The sequence below is a fragment of the Berghia stephanieae genome, chromosome 6 (assembly GCF_034508935.2).
Source record: "Berghia stephanieae isolate SIO BIC M18660-M18661 chromosome 6, UCSD_Bste_1.3, whole genome shotgun sequence".
NCBI classification, from domain to species: Eukaryota; Metazoa; Mollusca; class Gastropoda; order Nudibranchia; family Aeolidiidae; genus Berghia; species Berghia stephanieae.
The window spans coordinates 29,573,374-29,598,699 of NC_088365.1; the positions used below are offsets into that span (position 1 = coordinate 29,573,374).

The 25,326-nt window shown below is 34.3% G+C and overlaps 1 protein-coding gene across 2 annotated transcripts; it reads right to left on the reverse strand.

Moving 5' to 3' along the window:
• Positions 1 to 2,148: 2,148 nt before the first annotated feature.
• Positions 2,149 to 25,092, reverse strand: LOC144974812 (ubiquitin-like modifier-activating enzyme ATG7). 2 transcript variants are annotated; one of them, XM_078918107.1, is made up of 19 exons: positions 24,831 to 25,092; positions 21,994 to 22,048; positions 21,559 to 21,676; positions 20,246 to 20,323; positions 19,435 to 19,551; positions 18,803 to 18,946; positions 16,111 to 16,199; positions 14,697 to 14,815; positions 13,300 to 13,393; positions 12,031 to 12,175; positions 11,017 to 11,175; positions 10,565 to 10,616; positions 9,270 to 9,406; positions 7,828 to 7,995; positions 7,319 to 7,434; positions 6,931 to 7,015; positions 5,930 to 6,010; positions 4,940 to 5,059; positions 2,149 to 3,791 (listed from the first exon to the last, which is right to left on the reverse strand). In XM_078918107.1, exons 1-19 carry the CDS (start codon positions 24,967 to 24,969, stop codon positions 3,723 to 3,725), a joined length of 2,085 nt encoding a protein of 694 aa, XP_078774233.1. In that variant the 5' UTR covers positions 24,970 to 25,092; the 3' UTR covers positions 2,149 to 3,722. The 2 variants fall into 2 exon arrangements, with proteins under 2 accessions (XP_078774233.1, XP_078774234.1); XM_078918108.1 differs by having other exon boundaries at positions 3,588 to 3,791; positions 25,039 to 25,062.
• Positions 25,093 to 25,326: the final 234 nt, after the last annotated feature.

A 25,326-nucleotide genomic window follows, 5' to 3' on the forward strand; every position in this document is an offset into this window, starting at 1 on the left:
ATTATATCAGGGTGAACCAGATGACAAAAAGGGACTTGAAAGGGAAAATGATCAGAAATGTGACATTTTAGTTTTTGCAGTTTAAAAATCACACTTGTTCTCCTCAATAAGAAATAAAAACTTGACCCATGATCATATAATACATATCTATGACAGTAAATTCTATTTTTAGCATCTAAATCACCCCAACATAATACATCATTAAGGCAGTGGATCACAAACTATCTTTCATTTAATATTATACTGGAAGAAATGATACTGGAACTTATTACATCTAAAAAAGAGGCAATTTATGTTTGTTGTTTGTTTTGAAATGTTTTACTGCGCTTGCAACACATTTAGGTCATTTCAGTACCAGTAAAAAGGAAGATAATTGGGATAGTCAAATATTCTAGATTTACAATTAAGCATGCGAGAAATAGTAAGACAAAGAGACATGGTTCAAATAGGGAACAGATGGAAATCCCAAGAGCACATTGTCATTGTACTTAGTTTGAGATCACCTAAAAGTTTCACACTGATATGTTTTTGTTGTTTTTAAGGCTTTTACAGCGCTTGCAACACATTCAGGTCATATCAACACCAGTAAAAAGGAAGAAAATGGGATAGTAATAAGTTCTAGAATTACAATTATAACACCCAAGAAAAGGTAAGACAAAGGGGAAATGGTTCAAAGAGAAACAGATGTAGATTCCAAGAGCACACTACCAAAGTACTTAGTTTGAGTTCACCTAAAAGTCTCATCCAGACACAAACACTACTAAGAGGAATGCACTCAAATGTCTAAAAATCATATATAATATGTAGACAAAACATAATACAGTGCATTACAGGGAGATGATTTACAAGAAAAAAAAATATCATCTCCCAAAACTATACATTTGACTGTTTCCCTCTCAGCAAGGGCATATGGCCATTCCAAGACAAAGACAGAAAGCAAGTTGGAAAACATATATAGGAGGATAGAAGACACAGTAAGTACCTCCCTGCCCACTATGGGAGGTCAGGAATCCCACCCGTAACCCTGATATAAGCACAGGATCCCACTAAGAGGAATACACTCAAATGTTTACAGAACAATTTAAATTCAAAACAAACAAATATAATAATACATATAATCGAAAGATGAATTACATGGAAAAATATCACCTCCAAAAACTATAACTATACATTTGAAAGTTTCCCTCTCAGTCAAGGACTCCAGCCAGGGCCAGGACAAAATCAAGTAATCTCATTCCAAGACGAAGACTGAAAGCAACTAGGAAAACAGATATAGGAGGTAGAAGCCACAGCAAGTGACCTCCTGCCCACCATGGGAGGTCCGAAGACTCCACAAAGAGAGGCATTTAAATTTTGTTATTCAGTATAACTTATTTCGCTATTCAGTTACAGTATTTCATGACAAGAATCCATAAAAAAAAGGTTTTGAAAAGGTCTCTTCAATAATTCAAAACCGCCAGAAATGAGAAAATTATAAATGCATTATAATTTTTCTCATGAAACTGAATGGGGTATATAATAAATTAAGATTATCGAGCATATTGCATAACTGATCACATATTAAGAGTTACTATTAACATATAAATATAAAAGCCTGAAACGTAAACATTATAGATAGTATGTAGCACATCACAAGAACCAAGTACTGGTCGGTGCTCTTTACACATGCATTCACGCTCAAACACCCGTACCCACACACTCTAATACACACACGCACACACACACACATTCACACAATACAATATATTACATGGTTTATCATAGGACGAAACACACCAACAGTTTGGTGATGAACATAACATGAAAAAAAAAAGTAAAACCATAAGAATAAATACATAGCCTAAAATAATAATAATAATAATAATAATAATAATAATAATAATAATAATAATAATAATAATAATATAATAATAATAATATATATAATAATAATAATAATAATAATAATATATAATAATAATAATAATAATAATAATAATAATTATAAGGTTCCATAAAGTTGAGCACTCTAGGTCTCAGTAGTAAACAACTCATATATATATATGAGTCTTGTTGTTTCTGCATTTTTATCAAGTAGAGTGTCTGCAGTATAATCTGTATGGATAGAGATAGAATCGCAGGTATGAATTAAAATAAAATATATTTGGGTTTTTGTTTTGTTTTTTTCTTTCTTTTATTTATGTATTTATTTATCCATTTTATTTATTTACTTATTTATTTTGGAATGTCATCTTATTCTCTTATTATAAGAACAATATTTACTTTTCATACACAGTTAAGAATACTCACGCCTGTTGCTTTCTTTTTTTAGTCATAAAATCTTAACTTAAAATTCATAGCACTTATATGAGATCTAAATGTTCTATGTTTGATAATTTTGGTGGTAAAAAAAGTGGTCACGTTCTATCACAGGATAGTTTTCAGGTAAAATCACAAAAATGTAATCAATCCAACTCTCCCCCCTCTCTCTCTCTCTCTCTCTCTCTCTCTCTCTCTCTCTCTCTCTCTCTCTCTCTCTCTCTCTCTCTCTCTCCCTCTCTCTCTCACACACACATACATACACACACACACATACACACACACACACACACACACACACACACATATATATATACCTATAGACAAATATGTTGATGGACACAATTCGACTTCAGAGTATCTTTTCTTGGGCTTGAGCATGCGATATGCCATGATAATACGCATCAATGGAAGTTTCCCGATCATTTTGCAAAAATACAAAGAAAAATGTTTAAAACTATCCTGAAGTAAATGTAAATAACAATGTGAAATTGAATGTAAGCTTCAATTTAATATACGAAAACAGATAAAATGGACGTTTCCGGTTTCCTCTTTATCAACAAAACAGGATGAATGAAACACTACAGACGAATGAGATAATATGGTAGTGGCGTTGTTTCATTCATCCTGTTTTGTTGATGAAGGGGAAACTCGAAACGTCTTTTTTATCTGTTATCTGTTTATCTGTTAAATTGAAGCTTACATTCCATTTCACATTGTTATTAATTTCTTCGAGCTTCGAGCAGCAACACTTACATTATGATGTAAATGTAGAACATCAACATTATATCTAAGAAAACAATTTAACAAAAACTAAATGTGGCAGCTCTGATTAATGTTACAGTCAGAATTCAAATTAATTCAAGCCTAAAATCATATTTAATATTTTTAACTATGAGATCCAATAACAGTAAAGTGTTATGAACCCAAGTTCCAAAGCAATTACTGCTCTGTTGATTGAAGCAATAAAGATAAAAGTTAAAATCATGTATTTTATAAGGCAAGATGAAAAAATTATGAATAAAATTAATGAAGTCTCGTAGTTGAAAGGTTAATGTGGGAAAAAAAAGCACAAATAGACAACTTTCAGCTCAATCAGTTTTTTTCTGTTTACAACAAGCGTAAACATGGATAGGTACACCAAAAAACTACGGAAGAAAAGTGTTCATTTCTTGACTGGAACAAAAATATATATAAAATACTTATTAGGGAAACAATATATTGTAATGTATACCACGTTATTTCATTCAAGACTGGTGGATATCTATTCTAAGCAATACATGTATGACAATGTTTGCTTTTTCAATTATCTCAGGGATAATGTCAAACCCAGAACTTTCTAAAATAGCATCAGTCGTCCTGTGTCAATAAGTACATCAAATGCGTAGAATAACAATCTGTGTTTCATAGTATTAAACTCCATTCTATTCCGCCGTATCCATACTGGCAGGACCTTCACTCCCAAATTCTTCGTCATCACTCAAGTCCCAAACCTGTAATAAAAAAGTATAAAGATTTACATAAATAGAAACCCAGACAGAAGAGATTGGATCAGGAAAGGAGTCTTAAGGCTGCAGCCCTACCACCAATCTAGGAGGCTATTACGATGGGCTGGTCCTCAACACATGTGAATTTGACTAACTCTTAAAGAATTAATTATAAACTTTAAAAACAAAATTTCATGCAATGGGAAATGCATAGTTTATCACAAAAGATGGCGAGACTGCCAGAAATACACGTTTAAAAAATTAAGAGAGCGATAATAAGCTGTCTTGTGAATAAAGAAGTGAAAAAAAAATCAAAATGAAAAGGCTTAAAAACTAAATGATACAATGACATAAAAGGCAAATACCCTTCATTAGCAAATCAAACAATAAAATGGAAAAAAAAATGTCTTTTAACTTTTTTCAATTTTTGTTATTTGGGTTTTTTGTTTGTTTTTTGTTTGTTGTGTTTGTATTCTGTTGTTGTTGTTGTTTGTTTTTATTGTTTGGGGGGGGGGGGGGGGTTGGGGTTTGTTTTTTGGGGTTTTTTTTGTTTGACTGACGAATGTTTTGTGTTCATTGTGGGATTGTTTCATTTCAAAACCACTATTTACATCTACAGATATTGTCCAAGTGAATGTAAAATCTTGCCCAAGGCAAAAATCTAAATGTCAACTGTGGTACTTGAATTCCGGCCAATCAAGTTATAAAGCAAATATTTAACCACTACTCTCACTCCAGGTGTTAAAGTGAAGTCACAGAATGTTTTACATTTGAATTAGAACATACATAAACCCAAAACTTTATTCTTGTACAATAATTTGATATTTCAAATAAATTCTTTCTTTAAGTTTTTTTAATTTATTTAAACTTGACACCCAGAGTGATAATTAAAAAAAGGACATTTTACAACATACAAAACAAAAATAACTGCTTTATTATATTCAATTTGATCTAAATTTACCCTTCCTGTGTGACACAATATTATTATCATAATAACAGAAAGATATGATGAAACTAGAACAAGAGTGAGAGTGAGTTATGATAGATTATTGGTGGCAGGGGTGGTGGTGGTGGTGGTGATAATGAGCAGCTGCCACTTGACAGTATTTGTGACACACAGGAGAGAGAAAACAAGATGGGGCATGGGGAGTTACCTCAGCATTGAGTGAGGCATCTTGCATTGATGTCAAGCCTGTCAATTCCTCCAAGTATCCAGATTGATTGAAGGCACGGACAAGGAAATCAAAGCCTTCCTTCTGGTAGTGGTCTAATACCTTTAAATAGAAGACCACAACAATATGCAGTAGAAATGACTCCAATCATTAAGTGATATAACAGGTATCCAAATTCAATAGTTCCAATGGTTACAATGACGTAAGATAGGAGCTATGACTAAAGCAACACTTCTATTCAAAGGAATAAATGAATTCTTGAAAATATTAATATAGTAAATCCAGATAAATAAAAGGCAATTTAGGCAGACGGGATAATTGTCTGAGGGTGAAAATTATTTTCTTTTCTAATCATAATTTCTGTCATTATACATTTTGTTTTTAACAGATGGGGGCCTTCTGTTTTCATATACGATGACCTTGTCACATCGCCATTTCTGCTCTCCTGACAAAAATGGCGAGATCAGGTCTTACTTGTAAATGGCAAAACTTTCTTCTATATATTTTCTCCTTACAGTGATATTTATTTTAACTCAATCTTTCCAAAAAGTCGGGATGGTTACTATACTACGAAATAGGAGCTCTGAACAAATAGCACTTCTCCACAAAGGGATAAATGATTTCATGATAATGCAAATAAAATAAATGCATATCAAGCAAAATAAAAGGCAATTGAGACAATTTAGTTTGGATAATGGTTTAAGGGTGGCAATTCCCTTTTTTTTTTCCAATCATACTTTATGTCATGATATATGAGAACCTTCTGCTTTCAACAATAATGCCCATGTCACATCGCCATTGCTGCTCTCTTGATATAAAATGATAAGACCTGATGTCAGGCAAGAGTAATAATGATCTTATAAAAGTTATTTTCATTCATTCTTTTCAAACAAGTTTGTGGAAAACGCTGTTAGTTTAATAAGACAAGAGTGTAACCCTTACGTGCACTAAAGTACTTTAAACAGTGCTTACCACAGGACTGCAAGCTGTACACATGTCAAAAGCTCTAGTGGCTGGCAATATTTGCTGAAAACGGGACAAAAACCCTCGGATCTAAAAAGGAAAACAAAATTAAATCAGATTTATCAAAGACGATTGAGAGCAAGATAATAGAGTGAAATTTGGCCAAGAAGATATATACAGCTCTCAAAGTCGAAACTTAACGAGATTTTTATTGCATAAAATAGCAATTCTCTTCGTTGTCATCTCGGCAAAAATTATAATCATTACAAAATCTAATTTTCTAGTTATGTTTTATTGAGAGGTTTCAGTAAAAATCTCATTTTGACTGGCACACTTAGGCCTTTTTAGCTTTGTGGTACAGTAGAAATGGTAAAAAAAATAATGATGATAATAAAGATTCATTGACGTCTTCAAATATTTTTTTTTTTATTAATGAACTTTTGTATAGCGCAATATGCACTGAACATACACAAAGGGCTTTACAAGGGAACTTTGGCCAACAGCAACACTTAACATGTAGGACAAAATATGACGTTTGTCAGTAATATTACATCTTTTCCTGCCAGAGGCAATGTTGTTAACAGCTAGGTATTCATTTTACACCTGAGTACGGTGAGAGAATGTGAGTAAAGAGCCTTTTCCAAGGACTCAAGTTGACTTAATTAAAATAAATGCCTTCATCGGAGAGAGTGAGTTTTGGTTCTTAAATTTTTGTTAAAAACCTTTACATTCATAAATTTTGATATTCTTGACTTTACACTAAATTTTCTTTACCTAATTCATTTCTGAATGATACTAATCTATATTGACACGGTGCTGCACAATAGAAGTTCTTCAAAAGACAACACCTTATGATCTGTCTGTGACATAACTAAATCAGATAGAGCCATTAGATCCCTGAGTTCACAAGAAAAAGACATGCCAGTGACTTCACCATTGAGAACTGATCAAAGAATCAGTAACAAGGGAACAATCTCCAACCACTCAATTGAAAATGTTAAATGATGTACCTGGTGAGGCACCATTCCAAGAGAAGATTCACAATCCTCAGAAAAGGGATCTTCTTGAGCATTTGAGTCGGCAGCTGCTAAACCACTGAGGAAAGATGAAATTGAACTCGATGAAAAATAACATATGGCCTAAACTATGATGATATACAAAAGACAACATTTAGTTTCTTACGTATTTTTAGAGATTTGACTTTTTTACAGTGTATGAAACTTATGAAAAATAGAAGGGTAACTTGGAGAGTATGTAAGAAGTTTATGGATTCGTGGATGCATGAATTAAACGATGGATAGATAGATGGATGGATGGATGAACAAATGGGTGGATGTATGAATGACTGGATAGATAGAAAGTGGGGAGACAAATAGAATACTTTATTGTTTTGCTCACCCGTTGGGATGTTGTAGAAGAGATACCAGTAGTTCTACAGCCAAGGAGGCCGCTATCATAGAGACACCAGGTCTTGTGACTGTGCATTGTTGGTCTAGTGTCCTGTCCTTTGTCGACTAGAGTTTTGGGGAGGATTTGGTAAACAGGAAGGTAATGGTAAACATTAGCAAGCCCATGCTGGCATCAAAGTACAAAATAATTTCTTTGCTTTCCACATGTTTTATATTATTTTTTTCTCATTATATTTCTAGGTGATTATATTATATATTTTGCCACATTTTGTCCTTTTAAAATTTCTAAATTTTCAGGCATAATTCCATTTACAAATTAAATGACCTTTGAAAAGCAATCATGCAAAATGATTTAAGCTAAGAATAAAAAAGAGGTCCTAATATGAAAATTAGTGGAGGAGAGGAAAGAACGAATAAATAAAGGGAGGGGTGGGATCAAAATCAAATATCTTTAAAATAGAAAAGCAACAAAAGACAAAAGTAAGATAAATATCTTACGTTTCCTGGTGCCACAACATCATTACAAAAGTAACAGCCCAATAAATCGCCAGACAGACGGCCAAAATGGATGGGCTTTTCTTCTTTTAGAACATTTCCATTTCCTGTTTTCAGTCCATGACGTAACACCAGGAATGAGTCAAAGCCTAAGGCAGCGTTGATGACAATCTAAAAAAAAAAAAAAAATCACATCATGTTCTTCAAATTTAATTCAAAATTCAAATTGATCCATACTAGTTTTACCGACTAAAAACTGAAAAAAGTAATACAAGTCCCATGAACTTCTAGACGTTGGAAATAGCCTTGTTAAGAAACAAACCTGTTTATTTTCATATTGCCCTTAATGTTACCAGACCTAGAGAGACCTAACTACCTATTGACAGCAAGGTGAACAGATTCGCAGATACTGGGACAAGTCCCCTCTTTTGGAATAGGAACTCACCAAAACACCACAAATGCCGACTTTTAATTCTTTCATAAATACCGTTTTTAAAAAACATTCAGTTTCCAATGTGTGTGTTGTACCCATCTAAATCATGTCGTTACAAACTGGCATGTACAAGGTTTTTTAAGGCAAGAGGAAGAGAGACTGGCTAAGAAACCCTTGTCAGAGAGGCCATAAGAACAAATGTTCTAAAGATAATCTTACATGGAAACAACTAGAACAAGCAGCTCAGAAAAAAAGATAGTAGTCAGTCTCTCAGTCTCTTGACAGTCTTATAACCTTGGTGACAGGCCTTAGATTTTTTTAATAGGATCTAAAGGCTAAACCATGTCTGGCAATGTCCACCTCATAGCTCAAAAGGAAAAAATAAATAAATAAAAGAATTTAAATAATGTAAAGAAAGCACATGGCTAATTTGTATAAATCAAAAGCCAATGTTGTTTAATCAAAGAAAGGGGGTTAAAATTGCAAATTAGCTAGTCAGGACACTTCATAAAAACGGTTACCAGGAAAAGAAACTACTATTTTTCTTTCAAGACTATCACCAAATACGTCTTTTGTGGCTGAGCAGTATAGTATTTTGTGACTGAGAGAAAAACAATTACCACAAACTGATCCTCTCATTCCAGCATTGTGCCCTTAGATAAGACACGCGAAACACATTAGTCGACTCTTCTCAAGTCTGAATAAATGCACAGTTAAGACAGGCTTGACATTATATAAGTGCTGCTGGTATATAAAGAGCATCGAATAAACAAATTGCATTCTATGAAATAGAAATGAAGTTCCTCTATGTCTGTTGGGGAAACAAAGGAAGCATTACAAAGCACATCCCCATTATCAGGTATGGTTGGATTATAAACGGAGAATAAGTAAATAAACATAAAACGTCAATCTGAGACATTCTAACATTATGATGGTGGAGCCATGGTGAAACAGCTTATTTACAGAAACATGCATATCATCATTTTTTATTATTATTATTCATTTGATTTACTTTTTGTTTGGCTCCAGCAATGACAGAGGGTAGCCACCGACTCTCTCTGGTGTCCATCAAAAGAAAAACAACATCATGGGTGTCTATCAGCTGCTCTAATTTTTGAACATCTTTTCTAACGTCATCGAGGGTGGATTCTGGTTGGAGGTAGAATTTTTTTTTAAACTTGTACCTTTTTAATACAATTTTATTCATAAAACCTACAAGTTGATTGAATTGATCACATTTTCGTCATTTACTTGAATCAATAGAAATTGAATTCGGAGTCTACAGGCAGTGACATACAATGCCAAATAAAAAAAATGGAGGCAAAAATAGTAATTCATAACTTCAGATCACCTATAATAACTGCACAAACAACACTATAATAACCCTAAGCAATTTGTTCACTTGCTTCTACTTTGATAACTATCATAAAAAGAGGGAAATAAATGCTGAGACAGAATTATGGATAGTTAAGCACGACCATCAGCATCAGAATAACCACGGCCTTATAGAGAATGTAGTGGCAAGTATGATGACAGATAATGAGATGGAGGCTGTCAGTTGCAACACAGTATGGCGCACACTGTTCGGTGGTTAACCGCACAAAGCCCCCATGAGATACTACAGCAATTAATACTAGGTAATTGAATCATAATATTAAGAGAAGAAGAGTAGAAAATGGTAGGGGCTGCCATTTTTACTCTTTCGTTAGTATTAAGAGAGGGGAAACCTGATATAACAGACTTTGGGACTAAAGCAAAATCCTTGCTATAGCCCATCCCGGTTTTATTAGATATATTCCAAGGAAAATTAATAGTAACTGTAATTCTAGTAGTAGTAGTAGTAGTAGTAGTAGTAGTAGTAGTAGTAGTAGTAGTAGTAGTAGTAGTAGTAGTAATAGTAGTAGAAGAAGTAGTAGTGGTAGTTGTAGTAGTTGCAATTATACTAATAAGTAAAAACTAGAAGTTGAATGAATCACATAATTCCTATTACAATCGATTGGGCACTGGTTTATTCCACTGAAGACAAAGCGGAAACAAACATGGGGATTTTAAAAATCCATGTTATGGCCAGATCCCTGTTATAATAGAGCCTGTTAAAAATAGTTTCCGTTGTACTTTATAAAGTCTATGAACAGCATGGCGGCATGCTCTAAACACATCAATCAGTGTTGAAAAGTGTTGAACAGATATGAATATGAAAGATAAAAAAATAAATAAATAAAATGATGAGGAACATTTCTGGCTCAAACCTATCCTAAGCCAACAACAAGCAGTTAGTTAGAATTTTAGGGTATCTAAATAACAAACCTGCCACAGAATGTCCTGGCATGGGGATGGATAGAGATATTCCCTCTGACATCTGAGGACAGTAAATTATCAATATTATATTATCAGGTATGGTTGGATTATCAATGGAGAATAAGTAAATAAACATAAAATGCCAATCTGAAACATTCTAACATTATGATGGTGGAGCCAAGTAATGGAGATGGAGATGATGAAGATAATGATGATGATGATGATGATGATGATGATGATGATGATGATGACGATGATAATAATGCAATGATAACAATTATAATAATAATAACAATGATGATGAAAATGATGTAAAAGTGATAATTATTTTGTGAGTCAATAATAATCATGATTATTACCAAAGTTGCAATAACACCAGATTATTGTGATGTATGTGACTATGAAAATGAAGTAAAGACATAATGACATCCATAACAAAAATAAACAAAATGTTAACAAACCATTCCAGGAAAAATATTACGTAGAGAATCAGATGCAGCCTGTGCCTTGGGTTTTCCACCCTCCAGACAATCTTGAAAGGTAAACAAAGACTGTCGGACTGGGTTAGAGTATGACACTTTGGAGTTGTCTACCATTGTGATATGCCGCATTCCCCAGCCCTATTGAAGAAATAAAAAAAACAAGAATACTAAGCATATTCAATCTAATAAATATCACGATCGTCATTGAGCTTCAACTACAGATGACTTGGTCATGATTTATTAATAAACAAGAACTAATTGTTTCATTCAAGCCCCATCCAAATATCACTTGTTTGGACCTCTTAAGCTACATTTGGCAAGGAAAATGTTCAATGACAATATGGCTGAAAAGCCTTGACGTTAAATATTTCAGGGAAGTCATATTCACTCTCCTGTTGAAGTGAAAAAAAAAAAAGTATTGCGTTTCAAGGGGATTACATAGAGAAATATATACTGAAGATATGAGAGTTGATCATGTAAGTTTCATTACATGATAAGCAACAACAATGGTGAGATTGCTAATAACCTCATACCAAGAGTTAATGACACTTGCAACATTATATCTGCACCGGAATAAAAGGGGGAATGATGGGATAGTTTAAATATTAAAGATAAAGATTAAATATGTGATAAAAAGCGCTTATCAAACAAAGCAAGATGAAGGATTTGTTCAAAAAGGGAACAAAAAAGGATCTAAAAAACTAGATCCAACGTATGTCTAGACTGAGACCAATCTAAAGTTCCATAAGCACATGAGCACCAGATTTGTCATAAAAATAGGTAAACGCTGAATCACCTGTATATATATGTATATATCAAATATAAACAATGATAGATGGAGGGAAAGTGTATTGCTATCGAAATAGGAAAAGGCAGGTAAATACTTTTTCAGAAAAAAAGAATATGGTGCATGATCCTTCAATCCAAAAAATTGCTAAATTTCTCATTGAATTATCCCACAATTCAATGCAATCAAATACATAAAATACTGACCATGAGAAGACGAGCCACATTGCAACCAAGAGTCCCCGAGCCTAGTAGCAAACATCTAGTTGACCCTATTTTGTCAAGGTCAAGGTCAGGTAATAGCCGCCATCTCATCAGTCGTAGGTTTAGATCCACAGCAGATTCAGCAAGACTGCAGATTATACACATAAATCAGTACATCCTGGAACATTGTGGGAGGTTAGTATATAATAATAATCATCATTTCTAAACAAAAAAATGTTTAACATATCCTCAAAAAGAAAATAAACGATATTCTGTTCGTTCATTTTATCATTATCTCAAATCAGATTAAATGAGGAGAAAATATAAATATATATAGAACGATTACATCAGATTGAACCAGATGCTGAATATTGAAGTTAAAATGGTCAGAATTATAACATTTTAATTTTTTTACAAAATAGAAAACTCTTTTCATCTTCCTCAATAAAAGCGTTCAGATTCAAGTTCAACGTCTTTATTTGTAAAAATTCCCCATCACTGCATATCTTATACAAATCACGTGGTGACTTTTACCATTATTATAATTGTAGGTAATATCTCAATATATTATCAGACTGAGACAGAGGAAAATGTATATGAATAGCAGCATTCAGTGTAGGGCAGAGCAACATTCATGTTTTATCCTGAGATCAACCTGATTCCAATCTGGATAAACTGATGACATTATCAAATCATCAGATTGCTGACCCACTCAATAAATATAGTCATGTCTGCATCTAATCTGTGGCGATGTGGTCTTGTGGTATGACACTCGATTTCTAATCGGAAAGTTTTGGGTTCGAGCCTCACTCGGCGCATAGTTAATTCCTTGGAAAAGGCTCTTTACTCACATTCTCTCACAGTACTCAGGTGTAAAATGAGGACTTGGACATTAACAGTGTTGTCTCTGTCCTAAAAGATTGTAATATTGCCTAACAGGTTAGGCATGTTACATGTTAAGTGTTCCTTGGGCAGGGACCCTCTTGTAAAGCCCTTTGAGCACATTTAGTGGATATTGTACAATATAAAAAGCTCAAGCATTATACGGATTTGTATGGCATATTATTTACACCCTTATAAAACACATACTTATTGTCTTTCACTCAAGATCTCCATATTTTATCACATTATATTCTCTTTTCTAAATAACAACTCTTGATTCCAAATCCATATCATTCTAAGAATGAAATGAAAGACAAAAAATAAAAAAGAATAAACGAATACATAAAACAGAAGATAGATATTTTAAATATAATATTAGAATTATCTAACCGAGTCGGGTCCATGGAACTGCTGAGATTGACCATCCTAGGACCCATCTTGCCTCTTTCATTCTTTTCCCATCCCACACATTCTGGATATGTGTCTGTGGAAATCAAAAACACGTATCATGATATCACACTTCTGCCATCCTCACATCATAGTTATGTGTCTGTGTTAAATTAGTATCAAGATGAATTTCATTCTTCTTCCGCTTACACAAAACAAGAAACGTGTAACCGAAAAAACAATAATATCAAGATCACATTCATTTTTCTCCCATTCAAAACAATCAGTTGTCAGCAGAAATTAATAGAGAAAATTCAATCATTCTTAATGATCTTAAGTCGTTTGGTTTTGGTTTTGGTTTTAAGGGTTTTATGGCACTTGCGACACATTTAGGTCATTTCAGTGCCAGTAAAAAGGAAGAAAATGGGAAAGTCAAAAAATTCTAGTGTACATTGAGATCACCTAAAAGTTTCATCAAGACATAAACACAGAATCCCATTCAGAGGAAAACACTCAAATGTTTACAAACCATTAATAGATTCAAAATAATAAAACATAATACACAACAGAGAGATCATTTACAATTTGAAAAAATATCACCTCCCAAAACCAACACTATACATTTGACTGTTTCCCTCTCAGACAAGAACTCCGGCAAGGGCCAGGACAAAACCAAAAGTAATCACATTCCACGACAAAGACAGAAAGCAACTCAAAACACAGATATGGGGGGATAGAAGATGGACCAAAAGACCTCCTGTCCACCATGGGAGGTCATAAGACCCTACCAAGTCTTAAGTCACTGACCATGCCATGACATGTGATCACTGTGGGACACATCATGAAAAGTGCCTAACACTTTTCATATACCAAACAATCCAGTTGGTAAGTTTGCTCGGTAAAGGACCTGTAGTTTTCTTTACAATCTTGACAAACGGAACAGAGATTAAATCTCATAAGGGAAATCTCACAGTTGAAGAACAATGGACCATGAGAATGTATTACATGGTTAGAAGAAAAGTTGATTATACTTTGCTCCATAGAATCACTTCAATCAATTCTTTAACCAGCAGTCAAGTAACATTTTATTGTTAAAAAGCCTTACATGGAACTTGTTTAAAAATGTGATATTAATGATTTTTTCAAAAATTATATTTCAATCCAAGAGACTGTTTTCATCTATTTTTTAAAGGAATATAATGCACATTCACATGCAAGCAGAAACATACACACACACACACACACACACAAACACACACACATAAACAAACACGGATATTAAAATATACACATGAAAAAAAAATACACAAACAAACAAACATGCAATCATTACTTTATATGCAATCAACAAGTTCTGGATTTCTATTAGTATTTCAATAATGAAGCAATAAGAAACTCACCTGTTTTTTCAACACTACTCATATCTAGTGTTAAGTAATAACTACGACCAAACTCTCTTTGTCCATCGTAGATTCTGTCACGGACACAAATTACTCGCAGTGTTTTCAAATGCTCTCCACTGAAAAAGTGAATATATAAATATATTATATACGAAGAAGAGGAGGAGGAGGAGGAGGAGGGAGAGGAGGAGGAGGAGGAGGAGGAGGAGGAGGAGGAGGAGAAGGAGAAGGAGGAGAAGAAGAAGAAGAAGAAGAAGAAGAAGAAGAAGAAGAAGAAGAAGAAGAAGAAGAAGAAGAAGAAGAAGAAGAAGAAGGTCCTGGGTTCGAGCCTTGCTCAGTGCATAGTTGAGTCCTTGGAAAAGGCTCTTTACTCACATTCTCTCACGTACTCGAATGTAAAATGAGTACCCGGCTGTTAACAGCATTGTCTCTGTCAGAAAAAATTGTCATATCACCTAGCAGGCATCATGTCTCATTCTACATGTTAAATGTTGCTGTTGGCCAGGGACCAATTGTAAAGCACTTTGAGCACGTTTAGTGGATATTATTCTATATAAAAGCTCAAGTTTTGTTTTTTTAAAGAAGAAGAAAAAGAAGAAGAAGAAGAAGAAGAAGAAGAAGAAGAAGAAGAAGAAGAAGAATGTTAATGCAATGCTTAAATACTAAGCTGATACAAGCTGTGTTCTGTAAAAAGTGTTGAACAAAAATGAATATGAAACCTCAAAAAAAAAAAAAAGAAAAAGACCAAAGTACTAAGCAACTTATAAATACACAAATCAGAAAGAGAAAGAGTGGATGGATAGGCCAACACTTAGAAAACCTGTCCACAACATCACAAGACAGGCTCTGACATGGAATTCCCAAGGAGGAAGAAGACCAGGGAGGCCAAGAAATAGTTGGTGAAGAAGCACGGTGGGGGAAGCAAGGAGAGGTGGGTACACATGGAAGCATGTGGCGAAATTCAGCCGAAGGAAGATTCAAATGGTGAAGCATCATTGATGGCATATGCTCTGACTGGGGTAAGAGCTTGAGTCAAGCAAGTCACTAAGCTCGGAACATTTTGGTGCAAAATCTTCCTTCAACAACCAACAAAGTAATTATTAAGATATGTGAATTCTTATAATTGTCGGTGCATTGTGTTTTGTGTCTTGTCAGTCATCATGTTTGTTGATAAAGAGGAAAGCCAAAACATCCACACATCTCTGTTAATGAAGCAGAGTTGAGATTCTAAATTATAACCTCTACCCCCGTCAAAGCTGGGAAAAATTCACATCAATGCAAGACAGAGAAGAGATAAATTAAGCCCTAATGTGGAAGACAACCAAAGGCATAGTTATCAATTCTGGAATTTTGTGAGCACTCCAGTAGTTGCATGAGTAAATGTCTACTCCTACATATTCAAAAATCTACTTACAATTTGCAGGCAATCAGAGAAATGAGGTTTCTCAAGGGCCAACCAGGATAGGATGGAATGGAGCTTGGATCACAGACACCTACGATCAGCTGATTGAAGAAAGAATTGAAGAAATGTGACTTCATACAAAATACTAAGCAGCTTTATCAATAAGACTCAATAAAATTACCTTATTCTTCTAATAGACTCTGCAGATCTTATTGAATGCAACTTTAGCAATTTAGTCAAATGATTCTCTCTTGTTATGATTCAAAAAATGAAAATTAAATGACCAGTCAGAAGTAGGACTGGGGGTGCCAATAGCTCAGTTGATGGAGCACTCGTTCACACACAAAGGGACCGAGATCGATCCTGAGTAAAGTCAATATTTTTTTCGGACCCCCATGTTCTCCATGGAATGGGTAGCTAGGTCTGCTAAATCTAGTGGAAAGTACTTTGCAATAGACTAGTGTCCTTCCAGAGGGTGGCAAAACATTGCTTTTGTCCATTTCAAGCTATAGAAACAGGGTTAAACTCCAGCTCCATGAGCCTAATGGCTCTGAGGGACCACTAAGAAGTAGGACTGGAAAACGCAATCTAAGGCATCACAACCACTTCGGTTTTGTAGGAATTTACTAACAAGCATAATGCGGGAAAGGATCACATTGGCTCATGTTTGTACCTGGCCACTGTTTATCTAGCAAAGACATTTCCCTGCAAAGTATGTCAATAATTAAATGTGTTTATAAACATTTGCACTAGAGCTGTATCGGGAATTGGTTTATATGGGTCTTGCAAATACCAAGTCTTTTATTGAAATGTCTTTCAAACTCCGAGCCATTTGCTATCTTGACACAAACGAAACAAGAGATGTCACGTTTTGTGACCTAGATGTCGCGTTTTGTGATCTAGCTGTATCATTTTGTGACCTATATGTATAATTTTGTGTGTGCAAGCTATACCAATAAGTACAAGCCCAAGTCATGAAATTCTTACTGCTCTTATGGTGGAAACAGTTTATTCTGCATCAAAAATAATATAAATGGAAACTATTAATTGAAAACAAAAAAAATCAGTGTCACTGGCAAAGGGTTAGTTGCACAGTCCAGCATCCTGTGACAACCATACCTCCCTTGCTAATCATAAAAAAGTAAGTAGCAATCAGCGATACTGAGTTGAAAAAAAAAAGAAGAAAAAAGGGGGAAAAAGAGAAAAACCCAGTAGCAATGTAACCCTTTAAAGGCGAAATTCGACCTTACTTTGACCAAACACCAGATCTTCCTGTTTTCATCAAAAGACAAGTAATGGCAAAACGATTATAGATAATTGAAGTCTGACTCGCGATACTCTGATTGCTCTCTTGGTGGAAACGCCTTATTCTCTGTTAACAGTAATGAAGATAAAAGGAAACTATTATCTGAAAACAAAAAAAATCAGCTTCGCTGTAAGGGGTTAAAACACCTGCAAAACAAGCACCCAAGACACTCCCATGTACTATGTCATCAGGCGACCTGTCTCTCTTTCATCTTCCCCTCATCCCTAATATCTCCAATCTCACGGTAAAACAGAATTTCCTGCTCAGATTGTGAATTGTTTTCTCTCTCATTCAAATAAAACCAAGACATCAGGTCAGTTATTTACTAGCTATTGGATGTGAATTGGTTTGAAACTGATACAGTTCTGAGTTCCGATTCAATACTCAATGAGTCTCACAGACAGCAAGCTGTTACAATGTCCCACCACAGATCTAATTTGCACAACATACGAGTTGATAAATCCAAGCACACTTTCATGTAGCAATTTTATAAGTGTGTAGTGCGGTCGATAAGAACAATACTGTATATCAACTTACATTAAATAAAAGATTAAGAATGAAGTCTTAATATATTTTTAAAAAAACATTTTTTCTTTCAAAATTGCTAGCAATTTGTTTTCTTTTTTATATAAATTAAGGTCATTTAACATTATGATTGAAAGCTATACATCCACAATATCCACATTGCTATCTAAGAAAGTATGATACTTCTTTTTTATCCTTTCTACAAAATTACTGCTTTCTGTGACTAAGTTGATTGGGTTAAATGAAAACGGAAGAGGAAGAGAAGAAGAAAAGAAGTGTTTGTCATAAGTTGTCCAACTTCTTTGTCTTTGTTCTAAATCACAAAAACATGGAGGAATGCTTTGTAAGTATAAATGTTACCAAGTAATAAGCACCAGGGGTAAATATTTTTTTCTGAGCAAAACCAAGTAAGTATTGTTAAACCAGACATATTTCCTTTTTTAGCCTGATATCTTAACATTATTACAAACTTAGTGGTTGTATGACTCCCTGAAGCCTGAGAAACATTGTTGCTACTTCTCTCTCTTCTTGGTACACACGATTGGGTCAAAACTAGTAAAATATTGTAACAAGCTCAATATCACCCTAATTGTAGGGTTAAAATTCCCGATTCCAAGTCTCTGGCCTGCCTTATTTAGAGCAACAGAACAAGACTAGTGTGGTTGCAATCAAAACTAAAACTGGACAATATTGTATATGAGGGTAAACAAATTTTCAAAGAAGAAACAAATATTAAGAACAATTCACTTTTCTATAACAGAGGGAGTGATGAAAGCAAGGATTAGACGCAGTGACAGGAAAAAGAGGCTAAGAAGAAGGAGATGGTGGTTGCAGGAGAGGAGGAAGTGGAGAAGAGAAAAAAAATAATCTCACATTTTCCTGAACAATGTTGTCTTGGTTCAAATAAGACAACTCATGTATGGTGAATGACTGGTCATTGTCTGAGACAATAAAGAATGGAGAAAAATTGGGTCGACTGTTTTGGAATGATTCGTAGGATGCCATCAAACTAGCCAGCTGTTGAAACAAATAAAATAATAAGCCTTGTTGATGAGACAAAAATATATTTTTGAAATAATCATGATTTTATCTGCTCTTTGAAAAACAATCAATAGAAAATTAGGCAATTATGTAGTAATTCTGAAAAATTGATTTTTTCACATGGTCATGCAGGCAGTATGGAAATATTTTATTATTAATCCTTCCCTTCTTTTGAGAAAAAATTATTTTCGTTTTGTTTTCACCGTTTGTCAGTTTGTTCTTTGGGGGAGGGGGGGGGGCATTCATTTCACCACTTACATGTTCTTTATACTTTCAAGTTTTACCAGTTTCCACTTCCGGCATTTCATTTAATCCTTTAAAAAAGAAACTTCAGCGCTATTGCTCACTTTGTACTGCTGCACTGCCACCAGTAAAGGTCATATCATTCTTTTCTTGAAATAGCCAAATTTCTACATATTAAGGCAAGTAAAGGGAACACTATTTCAAATACTTATTCATTTTACCTTTTCAGAAGAATAAACATCCTCCAGGTGTTGTTGGGGTTCAGAGTATGTTACTTTCTCTGGATATTTGAAGGCTGGGAATGCAAACCAGTAATAGTAGTGATATTTCTTCAAGTCCTGTTAAGAAATAGAAAAAGCGTTGACTTCAAATGTTAATTGTTTCTAACTGAAAGAAATACTAACAATTTGTGATGAAACTTGAGCATTTATATAGCACAATAGCCACTAAACGTGGTCAAAGTATTTTACAAGGGGCCCTAGCAAACAGCAACACATTACATGTAGGACTAGGCATGATTACAATTTATTTCCAACAGAGACAAAGCTTTTAACAACAAGGTATTCATTTTACACCTGAGTGAAGTGAAAGAATGTGAGTAAAGAGTTTTTCCAAGTACTAAACCATGCGCCGTTCAAAGTGGGACTCGAAACCTGGTCCTTCGCATCCCGAGGCAAGTGTCATACCACAAGAGCACACAGCTGTGCAAAATAAGGTAGCCAATGTTGTGTTTGAAAGTCTTTCTTTGTCGTTTCCAATCATTTAGATGAAAACACAAAAACTTGTCCTCAAATCTGACTGCCTTCATCATGGCAAATAATCCAAGCCATAGCCAGGGAAAACCAAGTTTCATTTATCTAGAAGAAAGACAGACGAGAGACTGCCTAAAGCTCCATCAACTTCTGACAAAATAAGCTGTTTATCTCTTCGCTTATTGTGGGGGGGGGGGGGGGTGTTGTTTTTTTTTTATTTTTACATGCATCATTTAAAAACTCTTGACATATCAATGATCATGAGCATATTTCAACTTACAGCAAATGTAAGCAAAACAAACTTGCATACACTTTCTGGTGAAAAATTTGTTAAGTCAGCATTCATTTCATCCCACATCTGAAGATACAAAAAGTGAATAGTTAGAAACAAAAATTACTTTTAAGATTAACTTTTTACTATTTAGATTTTTATCATCAAAAAAAAAAGAAATATTTACCTCATTTGTACGCATTCAGGAATTCTATAGTATATGCAATTGCAAAAAAAAAGGAAAGTACATGTGAAAAATGTGAACTGAGTGTCAGGGATTGGATGTATATGAAGAGATTAAAGCTAAATGACGACAAAGCGGAGGCGATGCATGTCTGGAACAGAAGATTTTGGAATAAGACAAAATTGAAAGCAGGAGAGACGTCAATAGATATTGTTGACAGGGTATAAAATCTTGGAACATTCTTAGATTCAGAACTGCCAATGGACCACCAAATTAAGACAATGATTCAATCAATAATCTGTCAGTTGAAAAAATTTGGATCTATTCCGTAGTTCTTTTGTGAGAATGTTACCAAAAAATTGTTGTTTCTGTTTTACTTTCATAGCTGGATTATGGTAATGCTCAGGTTTGGTGTTTTAGAAAATAAGCTCAGGTCGCTGCAGATGATTCGAAATCATGCTGCCAGATCATGCTGCCAGATTGGTCTTTTGAATGTAGAGGTTGAATTCTGCCACACCTCTGCTTCGAAGATTACACTGGCTGCTTGTTGAGAAAAGGGTCAAATTCAAAGCATGTGTCCTAGTTTACTGTTGTCTGGAAAACACTGCTCCTCCCTACCTTACAGAAATCCTTAGGAAATATTCAACAACCTGATCTTTGTGTCCCTCCAATGACCCTCACCCATTTGGCTGTGTCTGCATTCGTACAAAGGAGGAAACAAGGTCCTTAGCTTATTTTGTTCCATCTGTATGGAACACCATTCCACAGAGCATCCAGGAGTCCAAATCATTGTCTGTGTTCAAGAATTTCTCGAAAACATGTCTCTTTTGATGCCATGTAATTTCTTTTAAATGATTTTGTGTTGATGTAAAGTGCCAAGAGTCGTATGGCTGAGGAGACTGTGCTCTCTATAAGAGTCCATTATTATCTATTATTATCATTGGAGGCACAGCTCTGTCACTGCTTATTTGGTGAAAACAATTTGGTCTACTACATAGATATAATTTGAAATAAATTCTATCTTTATCTTTTTAAAATCTTTTAACTAAATTCTATTTTGATTCATTACAAATGCATCATATCATCCATTTATCACTTTGAAGTTCAGGGTCAATGAGAATGATGTAAGAATGAATACCTGTTTTCCAGCTTCATTTAGCAATTTTTTCTTGTCCATTTCTTTGAATGCTTCTATGGTATTCATGTTGTACAGTATGCCTCTGGCTGAAAGATGGCGGGGTGGTGATTTCCATTCTCTATACAACAACAATAATTTTTTTTAAAATGATAATCATGTCCAAGTATTTATCAACCATAAAACAAGAATTATTCTTATCAAGAATTTAAATCATTTGAAAGATGTTTTTATAATTTCTTTTTACTTCCACACCTCAGCATAAATAGTATAAAAAAGTTGTAGAAAATTGGTCATCAATAATAATAATAATAATAATAATAATAATAATAATAATAATAATAATAATAATAATAATGATGATGATGATGATGATGATGATGATGATACAAAACAACAACAACAAACTCAAACTGTATTTCTTATTTGTTAACTCACTTATTAAATGATGAATATTCCAAAGTGATTTGTGGGCATATTCCTGCAGCATTCGCTAAAGAAAAGAGAACATAAATGAATTATTGTACTGGTAATACAAATATCAAATAATATAGAAGTGATTAATCAATTTTAGATTATAAGATTGTGGCTATTCCAGTTGACAGTTCTTGGACGATCGTGATGTAATGAGACGTGTGAAACTTTAGCGAGATTTGGGTGAGAGTGAGGGGACGAAAGGTGAAAGACAGAAGTTGTGTGATTGTAAATAAAATGATGAAAGATTTAATTTCACAAGTGTTTTTATCTTTGTTGCCACTTCATAGAAACATTAAGATGATAACTCAGCTCCATTCATTATTCCACAATACCACCATGGTCCATCGATGATGCTTGTCTACCGTTTCCTAGAGAGTCTTTTTCAAGAGTATTCATACCACTGATATTTTTGTGGGCTAAATGTACCCTAACAATAGCTTTTTCATAACCTTCCTTGTCTAATTCCTCCCACGGGAGTCCCAAGAGCCAGTCTATCTTGATATTCTTGAAGAAGATGTTAATATAAGTATAAACACATCTGCCATATCTCCTTTCATGGAACGATAACATAGAAGTAGAAGAATAATTTAAATTCGGCAGTAAGAAATCCACACCCCTTCCAGCGTCTAGAAATAACACCGAACTAGCTCAAAATTTTGCCAACTATTTCCACGACAAGATAAAATCCATTAGGGAAAACATAGACAATACATCATCATCATCGTCACCGAGCTTTGGACCATTCCATGGAACGCCATTACATGTTTTCGATCCAGCCACTGAGGATGAAGTGAAGTCAGCCATTTTAGATAGCCCATCAAAATATTGTGACTTAGTAGACCCCATCCCAACTAGTATTCTTAAGACTTGTATTGAAGAACTGTTACCAACAATAACTGAACTTATAAATAATTCGTTGGTCTCAGGTAGTGTCCCCGACTCGTTTAAACGTGCCATTGTTAAACCACTATTAAAGAAGTCCGATCTAAATGTAAACGAACTGAAAAATTACAGACCTGTCTCCAACCTTCCATATCTATCCAAAGTGCTTGAACGCATTGTGTTAAAAAGACTTTTGTATCATATCCATCTAAATAATTTAAGTGAAAATTTCCAATCTGCTTATAAATCACATCATAGCACTGAAACTGCCCTTTTAAAAGTATGCACTGATATTCTTAATAGTATTGACAAAAATCATGTCTGTTTATTGACTATGTTGGACCTTTCGCTGCATTTGACACCATTGATCACGAGATACTTATTAAACGATTAGAAATTACTTTTGGAATAAGAGACACTGCGCTTAGTTGGTTTAAATCCTACCTAACATCAAGATCTCAGTCGGTTCTGATCGATGCGCAGTATCAGAAACATTTCCTCTAAATTACGGCGTTCCGCAGGGGTCTGTCCTTGGTCCTGTTATTTTTACTCTTTATACTCAATCTCTTTCGGATATTTTTGTTAAAAATAAATTAATGTATCATTTCTATGCTGATGACACTCAGATCTATGTAAGCGATATCCCTAGTAATATCCCATCATTAATTACCCGTGTTGAAGACTGTATTAGAGATGTTAAATGCTGGATGGAAATTAACAAGTTAAAGCTGAATAATGAAAAGACAGAGGTGATGGTGTGTGGTAGAAAAAGTGTTTTGAAAGATGATTTTCTGAAGTTTACTCTAAACATAAATGGGTGCACAATTAACCTCTCAACGTGTGTGAAAAATCTCGGGGTAATGCTAGATCAACATATGACTATGCAGGCACAGTTTGATTCTCTATGTAGAAGTTTGACAATAGGCTTAAAAGAATTGCGTCAGTTAGACCTTTCCTAACAAGAGAAGTAACATGCAAACTAATAACATCTTTCATCCTATCTAAAATAGATTACTGTAACTCATTAATCTCGAATGTAAGCAACGATAAAATATCACGCCTTCAAAGTATCCAGAATGCGGCTGCTAAATTGATTCTAAGAAAGAAGAGAACATCCTACTCGTTGCCACTTTTGTATGAGCTGCATTGGTCACCAGTTAAAGTGAGAATCGAATTCAAACTAGCAGTATTGTGCTATAAGTGCCTTAATGATCAAGCACCATTGTATATTACTGAATTTTTAGAAACTTATAAGCCAACGAGGAGTCTACGTTCTGCACTAGATTCTACAAAATTAATTGTTACAAATAAATATAAATATAAATTTTACGGCGGCAGATCGTTCAGTCACGTCGGACCTTCCATCTGGAACTCTCTTCCTAAAAGAATAAGAGAAGCGCAGTCCTTATCAATATTTAAATCAAAGTTAAAACACCATCTCTTTGTTAAAACACATCTTGATTAATGCATCTTTGTAATTTGACCCCAATATGAATGTTAATTTAGTTTATGTTATTATATCATTATTTTATAATATTTCCGTATTTGACATAGCATGTGGATGTATTATAACATATCTTGTATTAATGACTTTATGTTTAGTTATTACATTGTTGTATAATGATAATATTATGTTGATGTAGTATGTATAATGTTTCATTTGTATAATAATGTCACTGTATTATTGTTTCGCGCATTGAGCATCACCCAGTGATGAAAATGTGCGTTATAAATCATTTTAAATGTCATGTATTATTATTATTATTATATTCCAATGGATAATCATTGAAACGCAGTTTCAGAGAGAGAGAGAGAGAGAGAGAGAGAGAGAGAGAGAGAGAGAGAGAGGGAGAGAGAGAGGGGGGGAGAGAGGGAATTAAACACAAGCACTGAATCTGTATTCATTTTTAACAAACCATTCGAGTAAAATCCGTGAATCATGCGAGGGCTTTCATCCAACCCGTACTCATTCAATTTCTTCTGTGTGAGTGTTTGCCAGAAACTGGGATCGACTGAGCTGCTAAATGGCGCGTATTGCACTACACTGGATTCCATTTTCTTAGGTTATTTTCAATGTCAAAATAGAGATAAAAACATTCAACTCAAAAATAAAAATTAAATTACGGTTGTCAGTTGATATGGGCGGTGGCCAAGTTCTACTTTCACTTTGTCTTGTTTATGATCACATGATCAAAATTTCAAATTGATTCATTCTCCACTTTTAGTAAACGATGCAACGCTTCGTGTAGTAAGTACACGGCGGTACAATGTGAAGTGGCTGCTAACGATAATTTTGAATGTAACAAAAATAGCAAGACCACGTATGGCTCATAAATCGAAAAAATACAAAACAATAATTCTATTTTTGAACTCTTCCATTTAATTTCGCAACAAATCAATGATTGGGTCAAA